We start from the raw sequence: 19,737 nt of genomic DNA on the forward strand, positions 1-19,737 counted from the left end.
TTGGTCATTCAGTCAGAGACCATGCAATGGCTGGACGTGCCTGAGCCAAAGAGCTCTTCCCAGCCCCGGTGGAGGGACATCAGCACAGACAGAACAGCGTTATAAATCAACCTTTCTAAAAGAACTTGTTTGTACAAAAATACTTATAGTAGCTCTTTTTGTGGCAGCCAAGAATTGGAAATGGAGGGGATGCTATCAGCTGGGGAATGGCTGAACAAGTTGTGGTATATGGTTGCGATAGAATATTATTGTGCTGTAAAGAATGACAAGCAGGATGATTTCAGAAAAACCTAGAAAGACTTACAACAACTGATACAACCAGGAGAATGTTGCACACAGTAACATCAATAATGTACAATGAAGAACTGTGAATGACTGAGCTCTTCTCAGCAATACAGTGAACCAAGGCAACTCTAAAGGACTCATGATGAAAAATGTAGTCTGCTTCCAGAGAAAGAACTGTTGGCGTCTGCATACAAACTGAAGCAGACTCTTTCACTTTCTTTCTTGCTTTTTTTGTTCGAGTTTTCTTGCACAAAATGACTAACATGGAAATGTTTATATGTTTTGCACATGTATCATCTATATCAGAGTGCTTGCCATCTTAGGGATAGGGGAGAGGAAGGAGGGAAGGATAGAATTTGGAACTCAAAACTTAAAGTAAAGCAATGAAAGTTAACATTGTTTTTACATGGAATTGGGGAAAATATTTTTTTAAAAAAGAAATCAACCTTTCTAAATTGGGGATTTGGAGCCCATCAGGTTGGCACCATCCAAACCTTAGGCAGAGAAGTTGCTGCAGCCAAGGAGAGAAGGTATCTCCTAACCTGGACCTAGCTGGTCGCCCTCCCCGCCCTCTCACCTCTTTTTCCCTTGGGCAAGTGTAAGAGCAATGATGACCAGAATGAAGAAAGAGAATGGAGAGGGAGGCCCCCCTCCTGGCCTTTCAGCTCTTCCAGTTTGTCATGTGGAGCAGGGCCAGCCTTGTTGTGTTTGGCTCAAGAGGACACAAAGAGGAGTGGTGGGCAGGGGCTTCAAAGAGGCCCGTTCTGATGTGGTACAAGAAGGGTCTGCCGAAGCCCAAGGGGATTCCTTCTGAGGCAGCGGCTTCCCCTTCCTGGGAGGTTGGATGGCTGTGGGTCAGGCATGTTGGGTCCCCAGACAGAAGTTGGAGTGGATGGCTAGAAAGGATCCCTTCCACTTCTGAAGTTCAGTCAATCTGTGGCATAGTCAAGTGGGAGCTGTGTGGAAAGGAGCTTTCAAGATGGAGAGAATGAAGGCAGCAAGGCCTTGGAGGAGGCTGTTGCAATAATCCAGATGGGTGTGATGAGAACCTGTCCAGGGTGGTGGTTATGACCATGAAGAGGAGAGGAAGGGATGAGAGAGAGAAGAGGCTACAGAGTATTGATAGACTTGGTAATCGCTTGGATGGGGGAGGGACTTGAGAGGGACAAGGCCAAGAGAACCCTCCAGTCACACGCATTATGGGGGCCTACGTAAATGTTTGGTGGTAGAAGTAGGAGCTAAAAAGGGCAGATTTTGGGTTTATGTAAATGTGGCACAGACTCAGCTCACGATCCTGATCCTGATTCACTGTGGCAGGCCCGGTGCCCAGAAGGTGCTACTCTGTCCTCAGAGTGATAGGTTAACCTCATATTGTGTAGTTTTCTAATACCGTGTTCCCCATTGATTATCCAATTGGCATAAATTAGATGCCAGTTAATTAGCTTTTAGTTAGCTATATTTACTAAGGTAGTATAGTAAGAATAGTTTTTCTAAGACATTCCCCCCCAAAGCCTGGAGCACCTTCTCTCACATGTCCACATAGAGTCTGAAGGAAAGTGGCTCAAGCTTCTCATTGTGTGGGGTCTTCATGAAATTTCCTTTAGGTATAGACTTAAACATTTCCTGTGTGGCATCAATTGTTTTCATCCAGTAGCTGAAAGGGGCAGCTAGGTGACAAGGTGGATAGAGCACCAGGTCTGGAGTCAGGAAGACTCATCTTTCTGAGTTCAAATCTGGCCTCCGAATAGCTGTATGTTCCTGGACAAGTCACTAAACTCCGTTTACCTCAGTTTCCTCATTCATAAAATAAAATAAGCTGGAGAAGGAAGTGGCAAACCACTCTAGGATCTTTGCCAAGAAAACCCCAATGGGGTCACAAGGAGTCACATGACTGAAAACGACTGAATGACAGTGGCTGAAGGTACCTCACTCGTCTTTTGATTGCTTGCACTTAATTTATGCCTTTGAGACTGAATCAACAGACATGGCTAAGCTTTGTTCACACCTGTTTTGTATTACTGATAGACTGATTGACTCAAGTCCTGGCCTTCTGTAATATTGAGGTGGGGGTGAGGCAGGGAACTTCCTAACCAGCAGAACTGTCCACAAGTGGAGGGGGCTGACTTGAGAGTTGGGGTAGGGCTCCCCTTAACTAGCATCTTCAGAGGCTGGGTGACTGCTTACCAGGTATGCTGTAGAGAAGATTTTCAGTCAGGTCCAAACTGACTAGATGCATCTGAGGTCTCTTCTAGCACTGAGAATCTATGATTTTAGGTTTTCCAATCCAATGCAATAAACGTGCATTAAACATCTGCTCTGTGCTAGGCACTGTGCTAAGGAGACAATTAATAAAAAGAAAGACAGTTCCTGCCCTCAGGGGGCTTACAATCCAAAGGAGGGGGATACACACAAGAAGAGGCAAGGAAGCAGAGTCAGGGACACCAGGAGTGTCCCAGCATGGAATGTCTTGTTCCATGGAGCTAACAGCAGGTGAGGCAGCAGATACAAGTGGAGTGAGCTCAGAGTCCAGGTTCCACCTTCTGTAAAGGAAGGCGTTGGGAGGAGTTTTGTAACCACTCTCCAGCCTCTGATCAGAGGGAGAGGAGGATGAGGAAAGTCGTGTCAATCAAGGCTTGAGTTAGCAGCCTGGTGGTGAGGAGCTTAACTTCTTGTTCCACGAGCTGAAACCAGGCAGAGTAGCAGGTGCAAAGGGGAGCAGAGTAGAGTGATTTTGTGAGTATCACTGCTTTTAACCCTTCACAAATAAACCACAAAAGTCATCAGAATATTAGAAAACAGATTGTATACCGTGTACACGTGGGTCACTTTCAGGGGTCCTGTTTTATTAAAATGTGTCATCAGAAAAAAATGTAAATAAAGTGAAGATAAGAAAACTGGTCCAGCCCATTAAAAACCCAAACCCATTTTGGAGATGTCTGATTAAGGACTTATTACAAGGAACAGTGGCTTTGGGGTTGGTGACTTTTTTGCAAGACAGAGAAGAAACATCTATTTTCCAATGGACAAAGGCCCTTTCTTTCCCTGCGCAGGGAGCTCCCCAAAATCTTTGATCTCTGAGGGTCATCTCAGGAGGAAAGTGGGTGCACTTCAGGTTCCAAGGGGCTTCTCTCTATCCCCGGCATCATCTCATTGAAGATTTAGTCATTGAAATTCTACTTGTGGCTCAGAAGCCATCAGCAGCTGGCAAAAATGAATCCTAATGAGCTAATTTCAGTAGTAATAGCCTCATTACCATTCAGCTGCTGCAACTTCTAGGCCTTTGACTCCCCAGGAGAGAAAAGGAAAAGGTTCCATCTTGTTTTTCCTTCTTCCCTTTCGTGAGTTTAGCCCAGATTGCTCTGGAGGCTCCAGGACCTGCAGCCTTGGGGGCTTCTCTCTACCATGATGCTGCTGGGTTCAGTGGAGGCAAGGGGTGTATTGTGGTAGGCAGAGCTCTGACTTTACTACTGGATTTGAACTCTGCCTTCGACACAGTCGGTGTGTGACCTCATGCAAGTTTCCCCTCTTTCTATACCTGAATTTCTTTCTCTGTACAAGGTTGCCTTCAGGGGTGGGGAACTTTGGCCTCAAGGCCACATGTGGCCCTCTAGGTCCTTAAGTGCAGCCCTTTGACTGAATCCAAACTTAAAGCCTTTGAAGTTTGAATTCAGTCAAAAGGCTGAACTTGAGGACCTAGAGGGCCACATGTGGCTTTGAAGCCATAGGTTCCCCACCCATGAGCCTAGATAATCATCAAGATCCTCCATTTCAAGATCTATGCTCTTTGGTTAGAGATGTTTCCATTTTTTTCCTCTTTAAAATTCTTCCTTCTTGCGCTCTGGGATCTCTGGAATAGTTCATGGCCCAAAATTTGAGGCAGCTTTTTTCAGAAGGTCTCTGCCTGATTGCTGTTCTGAGAGGTGCTCAAGACCTTGGGAGTAAATTTTGCTTGAAGTCACCAGTGATCCCTTGTAAAAACTCATGTTCTTGAATCCTGAACCTGATCCATCTATAACCCTGAGGATTCTCCATCTTCTGCATGCATTCCAGGCTGGGTTGGAGCCTGGGCATTTAGATGAAGCTGATTCCCTCCTCTCTCCCAAAGGTCACCGAATGGCACAAGGTCTTGACACACACACAGACCCAAGGCTTGGTACTGGCTCTTCCTCAAACGTGCAGGCCCAGAGAAAGTGAACCTGCCAAGGGATGGGAACATTTTGTTAAAAGACAACAGGGTGGGAAGGACTCTGTGTTCTGAGCAGGGTTTGCCCAATCCATCAGTGGACGTGCAATCATCGGATTGTATTCTAAGTAAATCGAGAGGGGGATGTGCACTAAGGAGAGGTCTTCTTCAGGAAGGGTTAGGAGGAGCAGTCAGGCGGATCAGCTGGCTGCCTTGCTTCCTGAGATAACTGATTTTCTATCGAAATGATGATTTTGTCAAAAAAAAAATAATGAAACACCTACCATGAAGCCCAGCGGCAGATAGCTGCTGTATAGAATGATGCAATTAGGAAAATGGGTTAAGAAAAATCATGCCCTTCCCCTCCCCTGCAAACCTTATTTACCAACCTTTGGCACACCATTTAGCAGCTTATGCTTCCTCCTTCATAAAAAAGAAAGGGGTGGATGATGGGATCTCAAAGTCCCTTTCCAGCTTGAAATCCTAACACAGTCTATCTGCTCTGTCTCTCTATGCAGATGCTATCCTTCCATTCAGGGCTGGTTACCCAGGGACACCTGTCAGTCATTCAGTAAACATTTATTAAGCACCTACTCTGTGCCAGGCACTGTGCTAAGTGTTGGGGATACAAAAAAAGGCAAAAGACAGTGCCTGCCCTCAAGGAGCTCACAGTCTAATGGGGAGACAACATGGAAATCATTATGTACAAAGAAGCCATAGATGGGGTAAATTGGAAATAACCCTGAAAGATCTTTTTGCCTCTGATTATTTCCCCCCTCCCCTCTGCTGTTGATATCTGAAATTCCAATGCTAGGAGTAATTCCTTTAGGTTCGAGGCTACAATGAAGCTAATTATCAATCCTTAGCACTTTTGTGGCAATGCATTGACCAGATTCTGTTATCCTAACAGCTAACTCAGAGCAAGCTTAGAGAAAGAATGATAGAAAGATATCAGAGAATCAGAGCATCTGAGTTGGAAATAATCACAAGGTCATCCAGCCCTATCTGTACCCCTTAAAAAGAAACCCATTGTAACACATCTGATGAATGGTCACTCCACTTTTGCTTGAAGACCTCCAAGAAGAGGGAGCCTACTCTTCCAAAGGCAGTCCACTCCATTTTTGGATAGCTCTAATCTTTAGGACATTTTTCTTGAACAAAGCCTCAATCTTACTCACCCCTCACCCTTCCTTCTATCCTCTAAGGCCAAAGTAGAATCAAGTTATTGATGGTATGTGACATCCCTTCAAAAGCCCAAAGACAGCTGTCATGCCACTACAAATTCCTTTTCTATGTTAAACATCTGGAGTTCAGTAACCTTACCTCCTTTTCTCATTTAAAAACCAGAAGAATGGACAAGAAATTACCCCAAGTCTAGCTCCAGCTCCTGAGGTCTACCTAATGCTGCAGCCCAAGATCAAATTGGTTTTTTAGGCTACTCTCTGTCTTATCACACTGTTGACTCTGGAATTTTTAGGCCACTAAAACTGCCCAGTCTTTTTCAGATTAGCTGCTAGAGAGTCATGCTCTTCTGTCTGCTATGAACATTTTGATGTACATGGAACCATTAATTCTGTTTTGTATCCCTTCTGTTAAATTCCCAACAATAGAACTTGTCAAAAAGAGTGGAAATTTTAGCCAATGTATTTGTATAATTCCAAATTATATACCAGAAAGGTTGTACCAGTTCGTGATTCTACCAACAATGCATTAGTGTGCCTGTCTTTCCATAACCACACCAGCATTGACGATTCCCATCTTATGTCATCTTTACCAGTTTGCTGCGTAGACCTTTGATTCTTTTTACTTCCTTCATAGTTTCCAGTTTGTGTGTGTGTGTGTGTGTGTGTGTGTGTGTGTGTGTGTGTGTGTATGTGTATGAGTAGATACTCTCTTTAAATGTTGCAGCAATGGTTCTGTTCCTTGAGCTGACTCATCATGTTTTGATTTGTTTGTTTTCCCCACAAAACTCTGGGGCTCAGAGGGTACTTACTATAGGTGATCCCATGAAAGTGGGGGCATTTGGCCAAATCCAGACAAAGTCAGCAGTGAATTTAATCCCCATGGTGTATGTATAATCAAGAGCTAATGCTTTGCTAAGAAGTGAAGGCTTCCATTATCGGAATGCCTCTGAGTTGTTTTGGTCACTTAAGCTATTAAAGAATTTAGCCTTGTAGATTAATGAATCCTGCCTGATAGAGATGCTCTGGCTTTGTTACCCTTGATGAATAAATTATCTCAGCCCAGACTTCCCTCAGCACTTACTCTGAACTTTTGTCAAACCAGAACACTTACCTTTCCCTGAATGTGATGCCCCTTGCCATCCCCTCCCTGGCTAGCTATGCTTCAGCTATCTTTACCTGTTGAAATCCTGTCCATTCTTCAGGGCCTATCTTTAATGCTGCTTTCTTTTTTTAACTTTAATTTTTTTAAATAAAATTGTGAATTCCTGTACAGTAGATAGAATACCAGCCCTGAAGACAGGAGGACCTGAGTTCAAATCCGGCCTCAGACCAGACACTTGACATTTACTAGCTGTGTGACCCTGGGCAAGTCACTTAACCCCAATTGCCTAAAAATAAAATAAAATAAAATAAAAAACATTGTGAATTTCACATTTTCTTCCTCCGTGCCTTACCTCCTACCTAGATGGTAAGCAATTTGATTTAGGTTATCTATATCTGTATCTATACACACACAAACACATATCCAATCATGTAAAACATATTTCCATATTAGTCACATTGTAAAAGAAGTAACAGAACAAAAAAACCCCACAAAAAATCAGGAAAGTAAAAATAGTGGGCTTTGATCTTCATTCAGACTCCATGGTTCTTTCTATGTGGACGTGGGCGGCATTTTCCATCATGAGTCTTTTGGAATTGTCTTAGATCCTTGCATTGCTGGAGCTAAGTCAGTCATTCTTGATCATCACACAACGTGCCTGTTACTGTGTCCCACGTTCTCCTGGCTCTGCTCACTTCGCTCTGCATCAGACCATACGAGTCTTTCCAGGTGTTTCTGAAGTCTGCCTGCTCATCATTTCTTATAGCACAATAGTATTCCACACATGGTATTCATATGCCACAACTTGTTCAGCCTTTCCCCAATGGATGGACATCCCCTCAATTTCCAATTCTTTGCAACCACAAAAGAGACTGCTATAAATATTTTTGTACATGTGTGTCCTTTCACCTTTTTTATGATCTCTTTGGGATACATTCCTAGTAGTGGTATTGCTGGTAGAGGTTTGCACAGTTTTATAACCCTCTGGGCATAATTCCAAATTGTTCTCCAGAATGGTTGGACGAAGTCACAACTCCACCAACAATGCATTGGTGTTCCAATTTTCCCACATCTTCTCCAACATTTATCATTTTTCTTTTCTGTCATATTAGCCAATCTGATAGATGTGAGGTGGTACCTCAGAGTTGTTTTAATTTGCATTTCTCTAATCAATAGTGATTTAGATCATTTTTCATGTGACTATAGATAGCTTTAATTTCTTTCTTTGAAAACTGTCTGTTTATATGTTTTGAGCATTTAACAATTTACCCTTCCATTTTTTTTTTACTTCAGCTGAAGCATAAGATATTCTGCTCCAGCCTTTTACCTTTATTCCGTGCATATTTCTCTGCTTCAAATGTGTTTCTTATAAGCAAAAAAAAAATTTGTAGGTTTCTAGTTTTCAATCTATTCTGCTCTCTGTTTCGGTTTTGTGAGTGAGTTCATCCTATTCACATTCACAGTTATGATTACTATGTATTTTCCTCCATCCTCTTTTCACCTGTTGATACTTTTCTCTCTTTCTTTTCACCTTGTCCCTTCTCACTAGTGTTTTCCTTCTGATCACCACCTCCCTTAATCTGCTTTCCCTTCTATCAGCCTCCACTTTTCTTGTTCCTTTCCCCTCTACTTCTCTACAGGGTAAGGATAGGTTTCTATACCAACCTGAGTGTGTATGTTATTCCTTCATTGAGCCAAATCTGATGAGACCAAGGTTCAGACAATGCTCTTTTTTCCCTTTACTGTAATAGGTTTTTCATGCCTCTTCATGTGATATAATGTACTCCATTCTGCCTCTCTTTTCCCTCTTCTCCCAGCGCAATACTCTTTTTCAACTCTTAATTTTTTTATACCATCCCATCAAAGTCAGCTTAAACCTGCACCCTCTGTCTATGTATACTCCTTCTAATTCTAGTAGAGATATAGTTCTTAAAGAGTTATAAGTATCATCTTACCTTGTGAGAACATAAATATTTTAACTTTATTGAATAACTTATTTTTTTTTCTTTTCTATTTACCTTTTTATGCTTCTCTTGAGTCTTGTATTTGAAAATTAAGGTTTCTGTTCAGCTCTGGTCTTTTCATCAGTAATGTTTGAAAGTCCCCCATTTCATTGAATGCCCATTTTCCCCCGGAAAGATTATGCTCATTTTTGCTAGGTAGTTGATTCTTGGTTGTAATCTAAGCTCCTTTGCCTTCTGGAATATCATATTCCAAGCCCTCCAATCCTTTAATGTAGAAATTGCTAAATCCTGTGTAATCCTGACTGTAACTCCTCAGTATTTGAATTGTTTCTTTCTGACTGCGTATTTTCTCCTTGACCATAGAGTTCTGGAATTTGGTTATAACATTCTTGGGAGTTTTCATTTTAGGATCTCTTTCAGGAGGTGATTAGTGGATTCTTTCAATTACTATTTTGCCCTCTGGTTCTAGGATATCAGGACAATTTTCCTTGATGATTTCTTGACAGAGGCTGTCCAGGCTCTTTTTCTTTTTTTAATCATGGCTTTCAGGTAGTCTAATAATTCTTAAATTATCTCTCCTGGGTCTATTTTCCAGGTCAATTTTTTTTTCAATGAGATATTTTACACTTTCTTCTATTTTTTTTATCTTTTGATTTTTTTGGTTGATTCTTGATGTTTCATAGAGTCATTAGCTTCCACTTGCCTGAGTCTAATTTTTAAGGAATTATTTTCTTCAGTTAGCTTTTGGCTAATTTTACTTTTTAAGGAGTTGTTTTCTTAAATGAATTAGGTGTATCTTTCCCCATTTTTGTGCTTTTTGTTTCTTTACCAAGTGGTTAACTCTTTCATAACTCTCTTTCATGATTCTCATTTCTTTTCACAATTTTTCTTCTACCTCTCTTGTTTGATTTTTTAAAATCTTTTTTGAGCCCTTCTAGGATGATTTTTGGGCCTGAGACCAATTCATATTCCTCTTTGAGGCTTTGTATATAGATGTTTCAACATCTATATAGTAGTTTTCTGTGGTCAGGGCTTTTTTTTTTCACTTATTTTCCAGCCTATTTCATAACATTTAAAGTTGAGTTCTGCTCCTGGGGCACAGGGTGCATTGTCCCATACTTCTTGTACTGGGGGCAGGGGCTTGGTCACTGGCTTGTTGCCTGCTTGGGTCTCTGGGGCTGGCAGCTCACTTGTTGTGCTGGGGTCGCCTGGCCTAGTCACTCCTGCATCAGCCCTTCCAGGCGTGGTCACTGGCCTGCTGCACCCTGGAGATGTCATAGCTGTCCTGCTTAGCCAGAACCACAGGGCCTTGGTTGCTGATCTGTGCTGGGGCGAAGGGCTTCCTGCTGGCTTGCCTAGACACTACCTGCACTGAGCTATGAGACAGACCTTGCCTTTAGTCTTTCTGAGTTATCCTGGGCTGGAAAATTATTTCCGTCCTATCCTTTTGTGGGTTCTGTTACTGCAGAATTCATTTTGAGGCTTGATTTAAAATTATTTCAAGGGAAATTGGGGAGAGCTCAGGCATCTTCCTGCCCTTTCTCTGCCATCTTGACTCTGCTTTCAATGCTACCTTCTTCATAAGCCTGCCCCTTTCCCCCATGTGGAAGTCATTTCTCTGACTCCTCAGTTCTCAGAGTACTGCACATGTATGTATGCATACATGCATGCATGTGTGTGCTTGCATATATGCATGCATACATACACATATACACATACACAGTACAATATACATATATATATATATACATGCATGCATATTTATGCATATATCCCTCTCCACGTTGTATACATTTGAATTATACCTATTTCCACACTTGATTCTGGGTCCTTTTGAGTATGTCTTTTTTGATTTATGGCTTTCCCCCTTTTCAGTATGTCTTTATTTGTGGCAGCCAGGTGGTGCAGTGGATAGAGCAGGTGAGCACTTCCTGGAATGAGGAATGACTTCAAATCAGCCACAGAGGCTCACAGTATGGCAAATTGCTTACCCCTCTCTGCCTCAGTTCTCTAATCTATAAAATGAGGATAATCACAATACCCACCTCCCAGGGATGTTGTGAGGATAAATTGAGATAATATTTGTAAAGTACTTCACAAACCTTAAGGCGCTACATGCAAATTCTCTCATTATGATGATTTATTGGCTTGTAAACTCTTTGTTATTATTATTATAAATGCCATTCATGTCTTCTTTTTGCTATTTTTTTTGGGGGGTATAGTTCAGGTGGAAACATCCTGGGACACACCTCTGTGCAGCTGCTAGTCTTTTGTGGACTATCTTGTGTACTATTTCACAGGTGAATTAAATCGCTGCTTTTCCTAATTGAGTAACAGTACTGAAAGCTTGGGGGCTCGTTGACTCGCCTGCAGCACAACGCCAGTAGAAGACAAGGTGACGGGGAGGATGTAGACCTCATCCTGTTCTTTTCTTTTGCTCGGTTTCTGTGTTTTGAATTTTTTAATCTTTGCAGTTTAGGGATGAGGAGCGGTCAGTGTCGTGACAGCCGTCTCAAACGTTCTTCCTGAGGTTTTGGCGGTTCGGTGCTATGGTGAGGACCGTTGTGGGCAATGACTTTGTTGGTGACAATGGTATTTTGTCATGGTTTATTTTTGGATTCCCAAAATTATTTTGAGGTTTGCATTTGTAGGATGGGGATTTGTCATCTTAGTTCATGAAAAATAAATTCCTTGTGCATTCTCATAGCTACCATCTCATATCTTGCTAGGCATTTGTTGTTTAATCATTTCAGTTGTGTCCAACTTTTTGTGACCCCATTTCGGGTTTTCTTGGCAAAGATCCTGGAGTGGTTTGCTCTTTCCTCCCACAGATCATTTTACAGATGAGGAAACTGAGGCAAACGGGGTGAAGTGGTTTGCCCAGGGGTCACACAGCTAGTGTCTGAGGTCAGATTCGAACTCACTGAGGTGAGTCTTCCTGACTCCAGGCCTGACGCTCTATGCACTATGGTGCCCCTTAGTGGCCCTGGCTAGGTATTTAGTAGGTGCTAAAATTGTGCAACTTGTGGTAATGTGTTATACAGTTTCTTTCATTTCCTTTCATAATTTACATTGACAGATAAGTCTGGCCTCTTTATGAACAATCCTAACACTGTAATTTCTGGGGCAATGATCTGGTCCTGAGTAACCCTCTTTGCCTCAGTTCCTCATCTGTGAAATGAGCTGGTGAAGGAAACGGCAAATCACTCCAGTATATTTGCCAAGAAAATCCCCAATGGGGCCACGAAGAGTCAGACACGACTGAAATGACTGAACAGCGATAAAAACCTAACAAAATATGACCTGGTAGTGAGAGTTGTGCACGAGCAATTTGTTGTTTTTCATGAACTAAGAGGACAAATCCCTCTTCCACCTCTCTGCCTCTGTAAACAACTCCACGCAACTCAGCCATTTTTGGACGCAGCCTTTTTCACAATACTTTTTCTTTGGTTAATGTGGATGCTGCCCATAGACAGTTCCACTGGTTCCACTCTGGGATCTTAGCTGTTTCGTGGGCTCCCTCTAGGGGCAAACTACTTTCAGTCACCCTTGAAAAATCAAGTCTTTAGTCAAGGTTTTATTATTGCCTCATGAAGTAATGTCTGTTTCAATAGTATTTCCTATGTTCATCACGTGCACTGAGAATATCTATCAATCCTCTTCCTTCTTTTTGATGAGAAAATGTTTGTCTTTTTCCCATTGCCTTTCAGCGACGGGACCTGTGCTTCATTGCTATTTTAGTTTTTATTTTGTTTGTTGTTGTTTGCCCTTCATTCTCAAACAATAACAGTTTTCATTCAGATAGCTTCAAAATCCATTTTTATCCACATTTACAATTCCAGAGTTGTGCATTAGGAGTGCTATTGCAACAAGTGTTAACTGCTTTAAACAGGTTCTTCCTGTTGATCTTTGGCTTCAGGATGCCAGCAAATCTCTTCACATGCATAACCACAACTTTATCCTGGAGAACTTTTTGTTTGATGTGTCTTGCCCAGAAGAAACCAAGGTATTTTAAAGTGTAACAGAGACCTAGAAACAATGTCTGTTGGTGGAAAGAAATGCTCACCATTCCCCTGATCAAGCCCTTAGGGAGGTGTCTAGGCCCTATGACCACTACAGTTAGAGAGTGAATGGCAGGCTAGTACCTCCCATTCCTAAAAGAGGGAGAGTTGGGAAGCCATATGAGAAGAGGCAATCAGCTTCGGGAGGCACAAACGCCAATCTGAAATCAATGAGCATATGGAATTTGGGCAAGGACAGAAGTGCTGAGTGGCTGCCACGAAAAATAATGGAGTAACCACCTCCACCAGAAGCAGCTGGACTGGAGCAGACGTAGCTGGCCAGCCCTGCTCCTCTTGTCCTTTCCTGGGAGTGGGGTGTCTGCCGCCCTAATCACCATTTCTGAAGAAGGTACTCGCTGCCTGTTTCCCTTTGGATTCAAAAATCATCTCCCCATAAGACACAGGTGGTAGACCTCTGTCTTCCTAGTCTATGGATTTCATAACTTAGATGCAACAGAGAAAAGAAAATATAGCACAGATACTTAGGAGATAGGAAGACAGAGACAGACGGCACACACACACACACAGATTCAACTCTCTCTTTAGTTTTGGAGAGATGATAATGGATGTGATGTTTGTCAGTCTCTCTGCAAAAGGTCACATTTTTATGTTCTCGATGGCTGTGCTCAAGCCGTGCTCCCAGCTGAAAACAGTCCTTTGGGAACATCAGGTCCTCTGGCAGTCACTCTGCTTGGGTCTGTTTCATGAGGATAATGATTATTGACATGACCAAGAAGAGCTCTCCTTCACGCAGGGCAAGCCGCACCCCACTTACAGCATAGAATATGTAAATATTACCCCCCCACCTAAAGCAGGATCTAGGTGGCACAGTGGATAGACCTCTGGGTCTGGAGTCAGGAAGACCTGAGTTCACCTGTGGCCTCAGACACTTAGCTGTATGACCCTGGGCAAATTACTTAGCTTCTGTTTGCCTCAGTTTCTTCATCTATTAAATGGAGATAATAACATCGGCTTTCCAGGGTTATTGTGAGGGTCAAATGATGTATTTGTAACAGAACCTGGTACAGAGTAGGCACTTAAAAAAGAAATGCTTGCTTTCCTTCTTTCCTTCCTTTCTTATTTTCTTCTTTCCTTCCCACTTTGTAGATGAGGAAACTGAGGCTCTAAATGACTCCCCATTGTCCTATAGCTAGCAAGTGTTGGATCCAAGACCCGAGATCTTCTACCTTCAAAATGACTCCTGTGACAACTGCCCCCTTCTCTTTATGTTCTCCCTGATGCTTAGTGGAGGTCCCTCTGAACATAGCCCATCCTTATTGTCCAATGAATTATTGATTGATCGATTAAGATCTCTAGAATCCTTCCTGCCGAACCACAGCAAGGAGTTTCCTGCTCAGTCATCGTGACATTTCTCCACTTTGCCATTTACCCCTGTGGATCTTGTACCTTCCCATCTCTGAGGCAGCCCCAGCACCCCTTGGCTTCAGACAAGCCTTTGTCTATGGATGGGGCTCTGTGGAGCCAGAGCTGCATGTACCCCCACAGAGGGAAGCCTGGCATCTCAACTCTTCTCCAGCCAATTCCCCTCTGAGCTTCAAGGCTTCTGCTCTCCAGCTGCCAAAGCATGAAGGGCTCTGATATTCTCAGTCACGAAGCCTGGGAAGTGAGGAGCATAATTCCAGGCCCCTCCCCCCCCACCTCAGAGCTCTAAGTTCCTCAGCCAATGTGAATAAAGAGATGATTTGGTTTTTAATGGATGCAATTACATTTCATAAAACATATTTAATTACCGTAAGCTTTTGCATTTGATCATTTTCTCTGCTCTGATGCCCTATTTCTGAATTTACACATTCATGAAATGAAGAAGGCTGGGAAATCCAGACATAAGAAAATAGATATTGAAGTGGGGCTGCCCCAAGCACTCATCTTGGCTAAGGGGCCTCTGGCTCCAGAGACCCTACAAGGATCCCTCTAGAGCAGCACAGAATGTCAGAGTCAGAAGGGACCTCGCTGGGCAGTGACAAGTGGCTGATAGCCTGGGACCAGCTCACTGTCTGGTAGGGACCCCCTCTGCCACCTCCTGCCCTGCACCACGGACTCCTTTGGCCCAGAAGACGCTTTTGTGTTGATGTGAAAGCTCTAAGAATGTCCTCCACAGAGGGTTCTACATAGCCAAGGACTTAGGCAGGCCGTATCCATGTACCCAACCTGTGCTCAAAGCCCTGCCAGCCTGTCCTGTCCTGTCAGGGCTCAGGAAAGGGAAGACAAGGCAGGTGATTGATTTTGATTGATTTTGCGAGCCCAGCAGACATTGATTGTGGGATTCTGTGTCCCACTACTCCACAAGCAGCAAGCCCCAGGAGAGAGGACCTGGGCTTTGGAGTCAGGAGGTCTGGGTTCAAATCCCACCTCTGATAATGCTTACTACTTGTAGGACCATATGTCACCTCACCTTCCTGGGACTCGATTTCCATATTTGTAAAGTGAGGGGCTTGGACTGGGTGTCCTCTAAAGTCCTTCTAGCTCCAGACATACAATCCCATTTAAAGTATTTTCTGTACAGCACAGCTGATATGTGCCTGAAAGCTTTCATGCACATTGAATTTTTGTAATTTGGAGTCATTTTTTCCACCGAGGCATAAGATCAGCTCCAAGATGCTTTATCCTGAATTTTGGATTGATTTACTGCTGAACAAGATGCCTGACATTTTAACATGAAGTTCCTCTTTCCATTTTTTAAGACCCTTGGACAAGTCTTCATGGATCTCCACAGAGCACAGGCAGGGAATGGCCCTCCTTGTCTCTAGGCAAAGCTGGGCCTATGGTCTGAGAGTCAGAGGGCATGGCATGGGGGCAAGCCTGGGATCAGCCTGACGCTTGCCATTTGACTTTGGCTCCGCCAGGTCCCTTCTCTGGGCAGCATAATCCATCTATAAAATGGTGGTGGTGTGGGGGAGGCTGCAGTGGCTGCTCCCTTGAGCCCCCCTGGTCCTTCGGCTGCCTTGTGTGGGACGCTCTCTTCCATCCCTTTGTGCTTCTAGGTGTGCATCGTCCAGAAGCGAGACACGGAGAAGATGTATGCCATGAAGTACATGAACAAGCAGCAGTGTGTTGAGAGGGACGAGGTCCGCAACGTCTTCCGGGAGCTGGAGATCCTGCAGGACATCGAGCACGTCTTCTTGGTGAATCTCTGGTGAATATCTCCTCTTGGTGTTGAGATCGTGCCTGAGAGTTTGCAAGAAGTGTCTGTCGTGACAGTCAAGAGGGTTTTCTCTAGGGGTGGGAGAAAAAGGGCATTTTCCATACTGTTGAGTTGGCCTTAGGGTTATTGCTAACCAGAATTTTCAGTGAATTCATAGAGCTGGAAGAGACCTCAGGAGTCACTTAATCACACACATACACACGCGCGCGCACACACACACACACACATGCACACACTCACATACACAGAGACGTGCGCACACATATTCACATGCACACAGAGACATAAACACACACACATGCACACATATTCATATGCACACAGAGACATACACAACATACATATTCACCCATGTGCGCACATGCATTCATGCACTCACACATGCACACACACTTCAGTTGCCATTTGGCTCCACTCCCCATCCCTTAGAGTCATATGGATGACTTCCCAGACTGAAATATCTGTCCCTGTCCACCACTCCACTATGTGTGTAGGCTTCCCCATTAGAATGTTCCCTGAGGGCAGAGATTATCTTGCTTTTTGTATTTGTATCCCCCCATTTCCTAGCACAGAGCTTGGCACAAAGTAAGAACTTAATCAATGCCTTTTAATGTATTTATTTATTCATTGACCTAGTCCATCCCCCCTTATGTGACAAATGAGGAAACTGAGGCACAGAAAAGGACAGTGACTTCCTCAAAGTCATATAGTTAATCGAGGGTAGATCTGGGTTTTAAGACCATCACTTTGTCAACTTTGTCAATCAGTTTGGAAGATGCACTGGAGAAGAGTGGGATGGGAAACCCAAGTAGGAGACTATTACACAGACTCCTAGTATAGTCCATGTGAAAGGTGAGGAGGGTCTGAACTAGGTGGTAGCTGTGTGAATACAGCCAAGGGTGGGGATGTGGGAGGTGGATTCGTGAGAATAGGTAAGACAGTACCTGATTGTATGCATGGCATAGATAAGAATGAAAACATTAGGGATAACACCAAGGCTGTCAACCAGGGGGACAAGAATAATGGTTTCCTCTCCAGTAACTGGAAAGTTAGGAGGAAGAGTGGGTTTAGAGGGGAAGGTGATGGGTTCTGATGTAAACGTGTTGAGTTTAAGATGTCTGCAGGACCTCAGTTCTCTGTTCCCAAGTGGAAGTTAGAAATGCAGGTCAGCAGTGAGACTAGGAATGGCTGTAGGAATCTGGCAATCAGCCGGATAGGGATGATAATCGAGCAAAAGGGAACCAATGAGATCCCAAAGTGAGACAGGGTAGAAAGGAGATAGATGAGAATCTGGGAGGGATCCTTCTGGGGGCCCAAGGTTAATGGACATGAATATTCAGCAAAGGAAACTGAGTGAGAGTGGTCAGACAGGTAGGAAGAGAACCAAGAGGGAAGGGCGCTACAGAATTCCAGGGGAGGAGAGGGTGAGCAAGAGTTTCAAATGTCAGATAGAAGTCATTCAACAACAAGCATTTGTTAAGTGCTTAAGAAGGATAAAATCTGAGAAAAAGCTACTGGATTTAACAGTAAAGAGATCACTGGTGATTTCTTGAAGACAATTTCAATTGACCGGTGGATACAGAAGCCAGCATATAAGGGTTGAGCAGTGAGTGGGATGTGAAGAACTGGAGACAATCAGTGTAGACAGTTTTTGGTGGGTGCTTGGCAGACTCTAGCCTGTCCTCTACTTTTACCAGCATGGTTGGGCTGTCTCTTCGTAAATGTTCAGTCCTAAAGCCTTCTCTGTTAAGATGAGCATGGGGAAATGTTTGGCTCAGTGAGGATCCTCTGTGCTTTGTGACTAAATTCTTTGATTGCCCAATGCTAGGCATGTTTTCAGCAGGAAGGACTGCCCTTATCCTCAAGAAACCCTATTGTGTGCTTGCTGTTAAAAGCATATATGGTGCCATCTTTGCTGCACGTGACTCATTAAAGATGCTCAGACATCATCTTACTGGGTGATCAGATTAAACTCATGGCTCATTATAGGATATGTGTATTGATTCTGACCAGAAGACTTGGTATTGGGGAGCTCAGTGTGGGGGTAAGGTGCCTATCAGAGCATACTATTTGCTATTTTTTTCTTCTGTTTTGTTTTGTTTCCTCTTTCTGGTGGTTCCTCCCATTGGTTCTAATTCTTCCTTACAACACCACTAATGTGAAAATATGTTTAATAGGAATGTACATGTAGAGCCTATATCAGATTGCACACTGTCTTGGGGAGGGAAGGGAGGAGGGAGGAGGAGAAAATTTAAAACTCAAAAGCTTATGGAAGTGATTGTTAATAAATCAAAATAAATTAATACATTTTTTTTAAAGAGTGCCTGTCAGAATAAGTAGCCAGATCAATGAACTCACCCTGCTCACTGTGACCTCAGTATCCTGTGTGGAGAAGGGGCTCAACCTAGGGGTTTGACTTAGTGGAAAGCAGGTTCTGGAAGGCCTGACACAGTGATGGAAGACTCAGGCTCCCTCTTCATGCACCATATCTTCCCTGAGCAATCACCCTTTGCAATAATCTATTGATTGGCCCCCACTCAGACTCTCTTCATGAGAAATTTGGTTACTGTGACAGAGTTCACTGTGATGTAACTGAGGCTAGATGGAAGCACCCTTCTCCTGGCTGGAGTACTCCTAGAAGGCTGTGCCTGAGCCCCAGCTGCTTTGGGGTAAAGCTCAATGTAGCAAATGTTAGGTGGGGTGATGGAGGGTCAGACTAAGATTTCCCCTGGTGGAATGGGTGGACGAGAACAATTTGTTCCAATGGCCACGAATGCAGCTGAAGCAGGTGTTGTGAAGCACTTAGAGCTTGGTTAGACAATGAAGATGCCAAGGTCATCCATTGCATCAGCAGTCCTGCCACTGAACTGTGATAACTCTGCAAGAGAAAGTGAGGCTGATGACTTCATGCAGCTCTGTCTCACTTAAATCTAATTTATGCACAAATCAAATATTTGAAATAGTGTCACATGGAAGAGGGATTAGCTTTGTCCTTCTTTTTCCTGGAGGGTAGAACCAGGAGCCATGGGAAAGCAGCAGAGAGGCTGCATTAGGTTTAACGTCCACAAAATCTTCCTAACACTGACACTTCCTAACACTAAACAGCCACCTGGAAGTGGTCTGAGTTGTAAGGAGAGGTGGTGATCTCCCCCTCCATGGAAGTCTTCAACCAGAGTCTGGGTGATGACTGATTGGGTACATCCTAAGGAGTACCCATTTCTTTATGGGTTTGGTTGGGCTGCTGAGGTACTTGTGAACTCCCACATTCCATAATTCTGTAATTCTGTGATGTGGCCATCTAATCAAACATCAGCCAGGCTTGGATTATCTTAGGAGTGAGGGGCCTTCTTATTGACATGCTTAGTTTCTAGATGCTCATGAGCCCCCAGGTGGGAGCAGCCTTCTCAGTTGCCATGTCTAGGCAACATTGTTGTGACCCAAGCATGTATCAAGGCAATGTGAGCTATTCTACGCTAGCAGTGCTGATGGGCCCTGCTGGCCTTGTCCTCACCTCCTCCTCCCAGGTACTCGTTCCAGGATGAAGAAGACATGTTTATGGTGGTGGATTTGCTCTTAGGAGGGGACTTGCGCTATCACCTGCAGCAGAATGTGCAGTTCACAGAGGAGACAGTCAAGCTCTACATCTGTGAAATGGCACTTGCTCTTGACTACCTGCGAAGCCAGCACATCATCCACAGGTAAATGGCCACCATACAAGCCTGGTCATCACAGATGCTGTTTGTCTAATGTATCCTGGGCTCACTGGAGGGGATGTGCCTCAGCACAATCAGAGCC

At 43.7% G+C, this 19,737-nt stretch overlaps 1 protein-coding gene across 3 annotated transcripts in view; it reads left to right on the forward strand.

The window, feature by feature from the left end:
• STK32C (serine/threonine kinase 32C) overlaps positions 1–19,737 on the forward strand; it is a 184,532-nt gene that overhangs the window by 141,457 nt on the left and 23,338 nt on the right. For all 3 annotated transcript variants that reach the window (XM_020973073.2, XM_020973072.2, XM_020973074.2), the window contains 2 exons: positions 15,782–15,933; positions 19,467–19,640. In XM_020973073.2, coding sequence (XP_020828732.1) covers positions 15,782–15,933; positions 19,467–19,640 — 326 coding nt within the window. The remainder of the gene's footprint in view (positions 1–15,781; positions 15,934–19,466; positions 19,641–19,737) is intronic.

Source organism: Phascolarctos cinereus, unplaced genomic scaffold (genome assembly GCF_003287225.1).
Source record: "Phascolarctos cinereus isolate Bilbo 61053 unplaced genomic scaffold, phaCin_HiC Scaffold_3;HRSCAF=262, whole genome shotgun sequence".
Lineage (NCBI taxonomy): Eukaryota > Metazoa > Chordata > Mammalia > Diprotodontia > Phascolarctidae > Phascolarctos > Phascolarctos cinereus.